The sequence below is a fragment of the Condylura cristata genome, unplaced genomic scaffold (assembly GCF_000260355.1).
Source record: "Condylura cristata isolate star-nosed mole 26May11 unplaced genomic scaffold, ConCri1.0 scaffold00017, whole genome shotgun sequence".
Taxonomy (NCBI): domain Eukaryota; kingdom Metazoa; phylum Chordata; class Mammalia; order Eulipotyphla; family Talpidae; genus Condylura; species Condylura cristata.
The window spans coordinates 35062058-35074763 of NW_004567118.1; the positions used below are offsets into that span (position 1 = coordinate 35062058).

General features: G+C 33.7%; 1 protein-coding gene and 1 long non-coding RNA gene across 2 annotated transcripts in view; both read right to left on the reverse strand.

Annotated features, from left to right (window-relative positions):
- EFCAB5 (EF-hand calcium binding domain 5) overlaps window positions 1-1561 on the reverse strand; it is a 71012-nt gene extending 69451 nt beyond the window's left edge. Inside the window, exon 1 of the mRNA XM_004685146.2 lies at window positions 1113-1561. Within this exon, the coding sequence (XP_004685203.1) occupies window positions 1113-1495 (383 nt within the window). The 5' untranslated portion in view covers window positions 1496-1561. The remainder of the gene's footprint in view (window positions 1-1112) is intronic.
- Window positions 1562-6383: 4822 nt separating this feature from the next.
- The window catches only part of LOC105853780, a 14788-nt gene continuing 8465 nt past the window's right edge, over window positions 6384-12706 (reverse strand). The window contains exons 2-5 of the long non-coding RNA XR_001145548.1: window positions 12015-12064; window positions 11547-11609; window positions 10471-10555; window positions 6384-6422 (exon numbers count right to left, since the gene is read on the reverse strand). This is a non-coding gene — a long non-coding RNA (uncharacterized LOC105853780). The remainder of the gene's footprint in view (window positions 6423-10470; window positions 10556-11546; window positions 11610-12014; window positions 12065-12706) is intronic.

Consider the following 12706-nt stretch of genomic DNA (forward strand, 5'->3'; position numbering starts at 1 on the left):
GATGGATGATGGATAGACAAAGTATCCTGAAAATATGTTACTAAAAGAAAATAATTAAAATGTATTCTCTTATTAGAAGGAAATATATTTCAATGTAACCAAATAATTAGGAACCAAGTAGAATTTATTTCAGGAATTCCAAATAGCTTATATTAAAAAGCAAATACATAAGGAAAGACAGAAGAGAATAGAAAAACAAAAGGGGAGTAATAGGAGTCAATAGCGAGATTTATTGAAATATATTTAACCATTTCAATAATTAAAGCAGTGTGTTGCTAGTTCATGAATAGATATAGACCAATACAATAGGATAGAAAATTCCAGAAATATATTCCAAAATATACAGTTCATCTCAAGACAGTGGGGCAGTGATAAGTTAATCAGCAATTCTTATTGGGATCATTATTTAGCCATTTAGAAAAGGATAAAAATGGATCCATATCTTATACTGCAATCTAGGATAAATTCCAAATGGATTAATTATTAAACTAATAATTTCACAAGAGACATGGGGGAATTCTTTCATATTCTTAAAATGTAACAATGACTTAAACCCATTAGCTATAAAATAAACTCAAGCACACAGAGATAATTTCTTTTTCTGCATGACAGAAGAGAAATGGCAGGTGAAAACCAGAAAAATAGCTGTAACTCGGTCATACACTTTTTGTATAAAAGAAAGAAAATTTAGAGACCATAATCTCATTTGTATACATATTCATAAAGAAACTCTAGAAGGATCTACTGAAAACTAAGAACAATGATTAGATAATGTCAGAGGTGTAGTAGAATAGAAGGAAGAGTGGGAGAGATACTTTATTGTATATCCGTATACATTCTGGGTTATCAAATGTAAAGTTAAAACTTTAAAAAGTCCCTCCTCTCTTATAGCTTACTTTTTAGCAGGGCAACAAAAATACACACACACACACACACCCAGGATCCCAGTAACTTAATCTAAATGCATGAATACATGGAACTTAATATACTTCACTAGTTTTCCGTGTCTTTAAAATCATTTACTTTAAATCTTATATATGTTATGCTGTATATTTGCTTTTCAATGTAAGAAACAAGGTCATCAACTGAACATATAATGAACTGTTTGTTACCTGTTGCTGATAGTGTTGGGAACATGTATCTTCAGTTGTTCTGTGACATCTTTCATCACCCTCTGATATCCAGACATTCCTAAGTCCTTGATATAATAAGGATTGTTTCTCATTAAGTATTCCCCTAAATAATTAATTGGATCAAACTTTGTTGGAATGTCAGCTTTCTCCAGAAGAGTCTTCTTTTCTACTTGCATTAACATTTTTTCTACTCCAGGAACTAAAGTGGGTAGAAGTTTGTCAAGCAAATATGCACGAGTATCCAGGGTCATGTTATCAATATTAAACCACTCTGTGGCCAATTCATCTCTAGGTAGCTTTTTTTCAGCCTTTTTTTGTAGTTCCTTCTTTTTATTATCCTTATCTATTATTTTCTGCTGCATTGCCTGGGCTCTTGCCTCCACTCTTTCAAAAAGATTTTTCTTCCATGGTTGTTCTAGGTTTGGTTTCAGTACAGTTTCATTTAAATTGAAAAACACTTTTGCAGGTTTTCTAATCACAATGTTCTTTGGGACTCCAGTGTTAAAGTCCTCTATTAAACCACTTGATGATTTTAGTTCCTCCTCAATGTTTGATTCTGTGGGGGGGGGGGAAGTGAAATGTAAGAAATACTAGAAGTAGACTTTAAGTTACACCTTCAAATGTTTTTTAGGAAAAAAAAAAGATGTTTACACCCCTTTGCATGCTATATTGGAATTGAGAGAAAGTCAAATAATACAGGCCATATAGTCATTTATCTTTGATGTTTTAAGAAGCTACACTGTTTCTATCATTCTTCATTTTTTGTTTATGCTTTACAATCATTATATGCACATTGTACTTCCAAGCATCACTTCTTTACAGGAGAAAAGAACAGGGAACAAAGGAGCCCGCTCCTTTTTTAGTTCTGTTTTATTTTCTAAGAAAAGGTGAGCCCAGATTTCCTAATTCAAAACTTTCTTTTACATGTCATTGACCCTAATTAGGTTACATGATCCTTCTAGTCCAATCACTGATAAAGGGAAAACAGACTGCTATAAATAGTTTTGATCAATGATAATATATTCCTTCATGTCAGGGTTTTGACCAAGTTCTATGAAATCCACCTACTCAAAGTTAAGATTCACTGTATCAGGCAAAAGATGAGGAAATGTCTGCTGAACAAGTAGTGAAGGGAGTCTACCATATATGTATATTTAAACATATTTTCCCCATCCTCATATGTCTAGTCTCTTTCATGTTTTTGAATGCAGGGTAGAGATAATCAAAATAGTGCTCTGAGAACCAACACCAAAATCTCCAGAACTGACAGAAAAGATTGTGGTGTATGTTTAATAAACAGTTGTCCCTTAGTATCTGAATTATATTGGGCATTGGAATCAGAAATGCCAAGGTCCAAATTCTAACTCTAACATCACTATGTGTGTGACTTAGAACAATTAACTGAATCCTCAAACTAAAGTTTCTACTTCTGTGAAATGGATATAGTAGCTATACTTAGCAGGATAATCACAGAGAAAACTATACATATTCTTAAAATTTGTTTTAACTATGGTTGAAGGAGCTCACTCAAGAGTTTCTTGTGTGAGAAAACAGATCGATTTGCTGTCAACAGGAAAGTTGGCCTTGGTTTACTATCTTTGGAGTTTATCTTCACAGATACAATAAAATATGATTCTAGACCATGAGTCGTCTGCATGTAGTAGAAGTAATTGATCTTAAATTAACCAAGATACCATTAATGCAAGAAAAAGTTATCACTTAGCCCACAATTAAGCAAGGGGTCTATCCTCCAGGAAGATCTGGTCATTTGTAGAGAGACTGTCCCCATGATTTATAACTATCTGATGAACTTCGACCATGTCTATATTAGTTTGCCCTTAGCCTGCCCCTTAGCCAATTAAATTTAATTCCTCAGTTTTTGACCTTGCTCCCCCAAATCAATATAAACCCATTCTCCTTCCTTGGATGCAAGACATATTTGAGTTTTAACTTCTGTCTTCTTACCAGCTGACTTGCAAACAAGCCCTTTCTTTTTTCAAAATGTCATTGTCATAATATTGGCCTATGTACACCAGACAGCAAGCCCCTTGGCTTGGTATCAAGAAAATGACCAAGAAATGAATTTTATACTATATATATATTAAGGAATGGGCAGAAAAAGGACACATAGGATTCTGAGTATGACTAGTGAGCCAGGAGAAAATAATATAAATTAGAATCATAGAACCCAAAAGTAGAGTTTAAAGAAGGATGTATTACTAGAGATTCTTTCATTTTCTAGCAATAAAAATCCATCTCACAGGGATAAAATTAAAACTACAATGTATTAACCTAATAGCAGTAAAGTCCAGTTTTTAGGTACAGCTGAAATCTACTTCTAGTGTCTGCTTTGCTCTGTTGAATTAATTTTTAGGTAGGTTGTCCACACATAGTGATAAAAAAGGGTCACAGAAGCTTTAGATATATAACCCTTATAACCATTGACTTCCTAAAAATCAGTCATTAAAATTCCAGTGTGAAAAATCCTAGGAAGTTTTTAGTTAACTTGGCATAAATTCTATCTCTATTTCTGACCTATCAATAGCATTTGAAGTGTAGTCATTATTCTGATTGGTCAGGGTTGGATCCCACTCATTTCTGGATCTGAAGAGAAAGGGTCAACCCCATATAAACCAAATAGGTTAAGTAAGAGAGAAGGGTGGCTCCACAAAGAGATGCTGGGCAGACAAAGATAAAATGTACTACCACAGCGGAAGGAGTCAGTGTGTAAAATGCTACAGAAAAACCAAATGATAGAATAGAAAGTATACGTTGAAACTAGCATCCAGTTTTTCCTGACTCAGTTGAGAGCAATTTCTGCGATGAGAATAGAACTTAAACTATACCGGGTTGAGGAAGAACTTGGAAGCAAAGTGCAAACTATATAAGCAGAGGATTACTTTAGGGATGTGATTGTGAAAGAGAGGGTTCTTCATTAAAGGAAGTGTGTATGTGTGTATGTATAGTCTAAGTTCCATTCTTATCACAGAAATTACTCTCAACTTTGAGTCAGAAAAACTCAGTGCTAGTTTCAATGTACAGTTTCTATTTTCTTATATCATTTAATTTTTCTGTTGCATTTAACACATTGACCTCTTCCTCTGTGCTAGTATAGTTTATCTTTGTCTGCTTCATATAAATATATATATATGTATATATATATATATACATATATATATATGAAGGAAGAAGGCAATGTAGAGAGGAAAGTAGAACCTAGAACCTAGAAGAGAGATTAAACAATGGTCCTGAGGGTTTGAGAAGTTATGAGGAACTGATATTAAAATATATAACAGACTTGAATGAGATTCTTCCTACCTTGTACTGAGAATATTCCCTCACAACCTCTAACTTTTGTGGAGTAAAATAGATATTACTAAAATGAAGGAATGGAGTTGCTTATGCATGATAACCTTTTGAAACAACTGTTGTGGGGGTCAAAAAGAACAGAGTACAAACACACATAGATTTCCAAGATATACACCAAATTGAACTCCATTTATTGTCATTGACATTAGCATACAAAATTGTGAGATTTTTTCCTAGCAGAACTGACTAGTTTTAAAACAATGACAGTGATAAGGTGGGGACTAGTCACCATTTGTGGGTTCTGACCCATCTGTTCACAATTGTAAGACACCACTTAGATACAAGGTGCAAAGACAACAGGGTTTGTTAACAAAGGAAGATTAGGAAAAAGGAAAGAGTATTCTAAGTCCATAATGACTTGGCTGTCCTAGCCCAGACAGTGTCTGCAGTATCCTGTAGTCCAAAATAGAGGCTGCTCATGAAAAATGGTGAAGTCATTTCAATGAGGTCTGGACCTGGTGGTACACTGGTAAGCAGTGGACTAGGTTTCAACTCAGAGTGGCAGCTGGAGGTGCTCACAGATATGGTTGCTGAGGTAACATCACAATAGCCCACAGCAAGTCTGAAGTGCAGGAGACACCAATGTTACAGTACTTTCAGAGCTGTTGGCATAAGTCAACAGCAAACAGCTTTTTAAAGACATCAGACTTAGCCAATGGTGCTATTGACAGATGATGTCAGTGACAGATTCAGTGGCCAGATCTCTACAAATGTCTCAGAGGTTAAAGTCCACAAGAATCTAGAAGTCTCAAAGTTCTTATGAAACTGTCTGTGAAAGATCTGCTGGATAAGTTTACAGACTTCTGCTCAATCCATCTCTTCTGAAGCCATCCGATGACTAAATCAAGCTGGCTGATCCTCTGGCTTATATCCTCTTCTGGGTATCCACCTTTCAAGCCTGACTGGATCACTTGCAATCTTAGCTCTTTGATCAGTGCCACACAAGCACCAAACTGATTGTTCCATTTTCAATCCTTAATGGTCTCAAAAAAATCTTGAATGAAACCTGTGTGAGCTAGAACCTGCACATTTCAAAAATGAAATCCAGGACACTTATCTAGATGTAACTTACACTCAGGGTAGGCTCCTTAGAGGTAGGAACAGGGGAGTCACAAATGGAGCTGCCTCAGTAGTGATAGATGCTTGTTGCACCCAAAGTTTCAGCAGGGCCAGGTGTTTCAGTGCAGGGGTGTGGACTTCCACCCCCCCAGCAATGCTGAGACACAGGTCTGAGTGGTTGGAGTTCAGGCCACTGTGGGCTGCTCAGAGCCCACCATCTGTCCTGACTCATTACAGGTCTTTCTCCTTTGGCTGGTGCAAACCTGGGCAAGCCTTGCCATTAGAGCCTTAGGGAACTACCTAAGTGGAGAACCACCACCAGTGCAGCTGGAGGGATTTCCAGGACTGAGTTAGATCAAGTTCTGATCAATAACATCAGATTTTTTTTAACCTATCTACATGAATGGCATGAAAAACTTAGCGGGTATCTTAAGATTTTTGTTTTTTTTTCTGACATGACCATTGAGAAGAAGTATCAATAATTTATATTAGTATTTTTATACCCATTACTTTTAACATAATGTAGAAAGTAATTGTTGAGTCATATTTCAGTTAATAGTAACTCCCAATAAGTCATACTCACACAATAAATGGGCAAGAGAACAAAACTCCCACACTTGGAGTTTTTTGAATATTATTATGAACACAAAAACATTAATTCAAAAGGACACCTGCACCCTCGTGTGTATTCAGCACAGTTTACAATAGGTAAGCTATGGAAGCAACCCAGATGTCCCCAAAATAGATGACTGGATCAAGAAGATGTGGTATATTTACAAAATGGAATTATCACTCAGCAATCAAAAAGGATAAGCTCATGTCCTTTGCAGCACCATGGATAGAGCTGGAAGGGATTATGCTCTGTGAAATAAACCATAATAACTATAATAAAGTAAAAATCAAAATCATCAGGCAACTATAAATCAAAACCATTCTGTAGGGGAGAAGGGAGAAGGATCAGGACAGGAGTGGGAAGAGCACAAGGAACTATGGTGATAGTGCACAAGTGAATTGGTGGTGGGAATTTCATGGGGAAACCATACATTGTACAAAAATGAAGGATGATGTAATTGATATATTAAAAAAATTTTAAAAGAAATACTTAAGACCTATAAGTACAATCATTACATAAGTAGCAACATATCTAATCTTAAGGGGGAAATTATCTACATATTAAAGTCTCACATATACCCCTATTTTACAGAAACACAACTATAAATTCCATGTATATCATTCATCTACATTTGTTTTCATTGTGTCTAAACGATATAATATTGTTCTTTATAAAAATTCTTTCTATTCTGTAACCTTATGTTTAACATTATGTTCATGAAATTTAGCTGCCTAGTAAATATAACACATCTAAGTTCATTCATTTTCACTATTTTATTATTTTAACATATGGCTAAATTGCATGTATTTACCCACTCTCATTTTGGGAGAGATAGCCATAGATCATTTAAGATTCTTTTAATTTTATTAAAAATTTTTCCAGTTTTATTGAGAATATTCTGAAGAGTATTTTAAAATCTTACCTAGGTAGTATTCACCCAGAAAAAAATTAATCAATCAATAAAGAAACCCTTGAAAAGACATTCCAGCTAAAGAATATTTTAAGTTCAATTATGGATAGTATTTATGAAACTTCCTCCACTGTTTTTATTTCCTCCTTGGCTGATTTTTTTTTTTTTTTTTTGAGATAGGGAAGTGAGGAGGATAATGTAATACTCTACCATACCTCTCATTTGGATTTGCAAATTAACCATGTTGGGGGAAGGGTCTCATTCAGTTTTGTCACCATGCTCAGTAATATAAAATGCTTTTATTTCCACGTCATATATATGTAAGAGAGACATTCTTTTAAGCCTGCAGTTACTAATGTACTTGCTTTGCTTTTAACTTCTACTATCTAACCTAAGGTAGCTATTATTCCTCCTACTTTAAGGGTAATTCTATAGATGTATAGTAACTTAATATCTGCCATCTGCCATTGCTCATTAATAAATTTGCACAAGAACTGGGGCATTCTCATCCTCATGACAGCCTGCTAATGCTCCTCTAGTGTTGTTGGTTATAATGGGTTGCTAAAGCAATACTCCTAGTGCTTACATAGTCTCTACTGGTATGCAGAATGAAAGCAGACATTTGTCTATAACTCTAGTCAAATACTTCTTTCTTAGTCACGAAACCAAGGAAAGAAAACAGCAATAGCAAGGTTAATAAGTCAGGATTCTGAACAAGACTATCTGAAGCTGTCTTTTGATTGAATGACTTTTGATATCAAGGATCATAAATCATAGTACTATCCCAAGGGCAAATTAGTTAAATTCAGCTGAATATAGTTTCAAACAGGTGCTGAGTATATTTAATAGGAGTGTATTTTGATATTCCTAAACTTTTTACAGGTAACTTGACTCATTTATAAACTCACTCTGTAAATAACTACAGTGTCTCAATTTGTGCCAGGCATTATGCTACACATTGGGATTCTTTCACAAGATGTCTTTATAGAATTAAGAGCCTTTAAAATTCTCCCCTAATTCTCCCCTTTATTCCTGCATTAATCTATCTTCTAACACACAAAACCCAATTCAGGTACTATGCACATAAATGTTTTTAACTAATTAAGTAGGAAAACAGAAGAATTTCCTATTCATATTTGGAAAGGTTCAGTTTTATAGTAATTTCTATCATTTCCTAAACTTAGCACATGGGTTGGGCATGGCTTCAATACAACCCTACTTATGAACATAAATAGGAGGGAATTATAATCCACAGTATAATAAACCTTAACAGATTCTTTTTTCACTAAGAGATACATAATGTCAGTAGAACTGGCTGCTTGATTAAACTGGTGAAAATTCACCCAGGAGGTCTACTAAAGGAGATGGTATGATGTTCTCTTTCAACATAGCATTGTTTAAAACTCATCTGGTTTGACTTATGAGCATGATTTCTTAACATTTGTACATAATGCAGAATGACTACTATGGAAAAAAGGAGTAAAGAGTATTAAACATTTCTGAAATTAAAATTCAATAACTATAGGAAAAGTTATTTTCCAACAAAACTTTGTTCATTTTAGGACTACGTAATATGCACAGAGCTAAGCAAACCAGTAGTTCAAAACAAATATTTATCAAAATAAAAGTTAAACTCAGGGTCTGAAGAACAGAAAAACTAGGGAAAAGAAATGAGGAATTCACACAGGACCTTTAACTACAGTATGTTTTATGCAAAGATATGTATTTGAGTGCATTCTGGTTGTTGCCTGGCAAGGTAACATCATTTTAATTTTGGCAAGCATAGAACAAAGATAAAGATAACTCCTTTTACATATTGAAGTTTTAATAGTTCCATTTACCACTTACACACAAACTCTCACACACACAATTACAAAGGGAGATTCAGAATACTAGGTTTAATAACGACTGGTAACGGAATATGTCTGCTATATTGATATAGCACTTAATATTACAAAAAGCCACTTCAGGCAATAAATCATATAATGGAATAACTGTGTGAAATTTTACAGTTGCAAATTTGGCCAAAGTGAACATCTGGTTAATTTTACAACAAGTTGCCTAGATCACAATTCTGTATGACATGAATAAGTTTATTTAAAACCTGGTCCAAGTGACTAAAGTAAAGACAAAATATATAGATAGGAGGTGGAGGTGAAGGGTGAGAGTGTGGAGGAAGTAAAATCAATAAGCTGGTGGGGATTGGAGGCAGTGAGGCAAGAGGGACTTGACAAGAAACTTGAAATGTTTGTGAAGTTATGAAAATGGTATTAAGCTTAAAATAAAGATGGAGTAAAAATTAGAATGTTTGGTTCTCAATGAGTATTATTATAATGTGTATTAATAGAAATAGTAAAATAAGTGAGAAGGAAAAGGGAAAAAACCAGATGATATCATTTATAGGAGGGAGGAATATAGGGAAACATTAAAGGGTCAAAAAAAAAAAAAAACAAAACCAAAACTTGTAAGCAACTTTAGATCTGAGGCTTACTGTAAGGGAGAAGGTGTGAGAGGGGACAAAACAGGGTGGAAGAGCACAAAGAACCAACGTTCTGGTTCACAGGTGATGTGCTGGTGGTAGGATATTTATGGGCACTACACCTAAGAGGAGAAATCAAACATAGTACAAAAATGAACAACTATGCAAGAAAATGTAAAACCCTAAAAGTTACAACTAGCATCTAGAGAGCAATTTATAGTTTAGAAAACACTTTAATAACTATTACTGTAATTCAGCCACACACACGATCTAGCACTACTTGTCAAATGAATTTCAATTAATTGTCAGGAAATTTCATTAATTGAAACTGTTAAAATTTAAAATGTAAAGAATTTCTGTTACATAGGATTTCACCACATAGCTAAAGTAAGAAGAACTGTAGTGAACACGCTGAATGCCTTGTCAATTTATTTGTTGACTTTTTGGTCCTCTGCTATTTCAATCTACATAGTGATGTGGGATTTGGCTTAAAAATAAGACTAGAAATCAAAGAGGATAAATGTGTGCTAGAAAGAAAAAACAGAAAAGTAAGCAGTCTAAATCATTAGGGTGCTCTATCTTATTTTTCTATTAATGGGTTGTCTGCTATGTTTAAGTGCTGTTGGCTAAATTTTTTTCTTCAAATTACCAGATAAATAGTGCTAAAATTGCCTCAAAAGTATTGATAGAAGGTAAAAGGGATAAATTTTAAAATATTTTTCAAATTGCTTTTAACTATCCCTGGGATTTTATTTATTTATTTATATGTTTCTTTATTTCTTTATTTCTTTGCTTGCTTGCTTAGAATTATATTTCTAGAAAGTAAAATCTTTACAAATGTATTAAAATTAGTTTTAAATTTATTAGATTTAAAGTTTGTTGTGTGGAGGAAAAGCTAAATCTATACCTTGGGACTGGATTTCATCTGTTTCATCTTCTTCCCCATTGCTCCCACTATCCAGTACAGAAATGTCTTGTACACTCTGTGAACTCTGAAGGGAAAGAAGAAACACCAGCAGCAAAATTAGTTGCCTTTCCTCAACATTTTATCAACTCGCCTAGTTAAAGACATATAAATGCCCTGTATTAATGACCGAATATCTCTATTTAATTTTGCTAAGATTTAATGCTGTAAAAAGGAAAGCAGTAATCATATCTATTGCATTCACAAAATAAAATACATTGGTTCAACATGTCATCATATCTTCCTACTGAGATTAAAGTAATATGCTTAAGAATATCATTCCAGATGTACATTAACTTTGAATTATACAATATTTTTCTAGAAATATAATTTGAGAACACAGCATAATGAAATCACACCTTTGAAGTGTTAATTTATCACTTCCATATTTATGGTGGAAAGAAAAACATTTTCATCTTAATTGAGGAAATTAAAGGGACTATGGTGATGTTGCCTGGTGAATTAGTGATGGGAATTTTATGGGAACTATACCTGAATGGAGAAAGTATTCATTGTACAAAAAGGAATGATGTGAAATATATACAAAATAAATTTTTTTTAAAAAACTGTAACTTAAAACAAGAAAGGGTAATTTTATGACTAAATGGCAAAATAATTTGTATTCATGTTGATGCATTTTTAAAAGAATGATAATAAAATATTATTATTCATTTCAGTCAACATAGCTATTTTAAACATAAATGTACTAATTATGGAAATTATATTTTCAAATAAGAAGTTTCCCTAAAAATCAGTGTTTATTGTACTTAGGTTAAGTTCTTATTTTAGAAATCAATATTTTATTTACCTAGAATTCATAATAGCTCTTCGCAAATAATTAACCCATCTATGGACACTTCCTACAACTGGATCAAATGGGCCAGCATAATGATCAACATGAGTTTTCCCTTTCCATTTGCCATTTGTTAATCTTTTTTGAATCCTGACATTTTATTTTCCTTCTTCATAAGAAAATTAACTTATCCAGCATAACATCTGACTATTCTTGACAATTCTACCTCAATAGGCTCTTCTACTTCAGTTACTTCTGACTGCCATTCTTTGTCTTCATGCCCATTTTCCTGAAATGGAAACTGTGTTAATCAGTGGTATCCAAAGGAGCAAGAAATTAAATTAATATTTTATATTCTGGTATAACAAACTTTTTATTTAAAAAAGTTCTCATAATGAATAAACATCCCAATAAAGTAAAGTCACACAAAGCAGCTGTGTTAGTCAGTCTAAACAGTAACAGGTTTTTTTTTTATAAAAGTGATACCAGGACCAAACCAATGTAAGTAGGCCACTGTAATCCAGTACTAGTGGACCACCTTTTTCCTGCCCTTTTGCCAAGAGTGGATGCAGAATACTTCACCTAAAAAGAGAAATAACTAATGACAGAATATGATCTCACATCTCAAATTTTCTAGGAATGTTAAATCTCAAATCTTTTCATAAATAGCTACAAACCTCTGTAGGTCATGTACCTGAGCTGATGTGTGTTCCTCTGGAGATGCTGATTCACTCATCTGGATCACTGAAAGATATCACCAAATGGTAGGGAAAGGTATTACCAGACCAGTACTAATAACAAAAAGAGAGAAAGACAATAAACAACAACAACAAAAAATACCACGAAAGATGAAATCTCTCTCTACCTATATTCCCCCTGCCTGAATCCCTCCATTCTATTGAATGATAAGTTCTCAACTGCCAATCTTTTCAAACTGTACTACTGTTATTACCGTTGTTACTGACCAAAACTAGATTATTAGTACCAGTCAGTACTGTTCAAGGAGACAGGAAAACTCACCATCATAATGGTCACCTATTATTAAAAGAAACAAACATCAACAGTAATGCTATGGAATGTTTAAAAATATTATCATACATCTTAATTTTTGAAATATCAAGTTGAGGTGAAATGAAACATTGATGGCTAACTAATTCACATGAGAAAGGCAGGCATTAGAGTAATAACCATGCTAAAAAATATTTGTTGGAGGAAAAGTTCTAAAAGGATTATGATTTAGTCATATGAAAGAATTACAATACTTAACTTCCCTACTTCAATGCAAATGACCACAGATTCAATCACAGATTATCAAAATCACTACCTTGCCAAAAATCATTTAAGAATTTGTGTGTATTTAGGCTAGGTTCTATGTAAAAAGCAAAT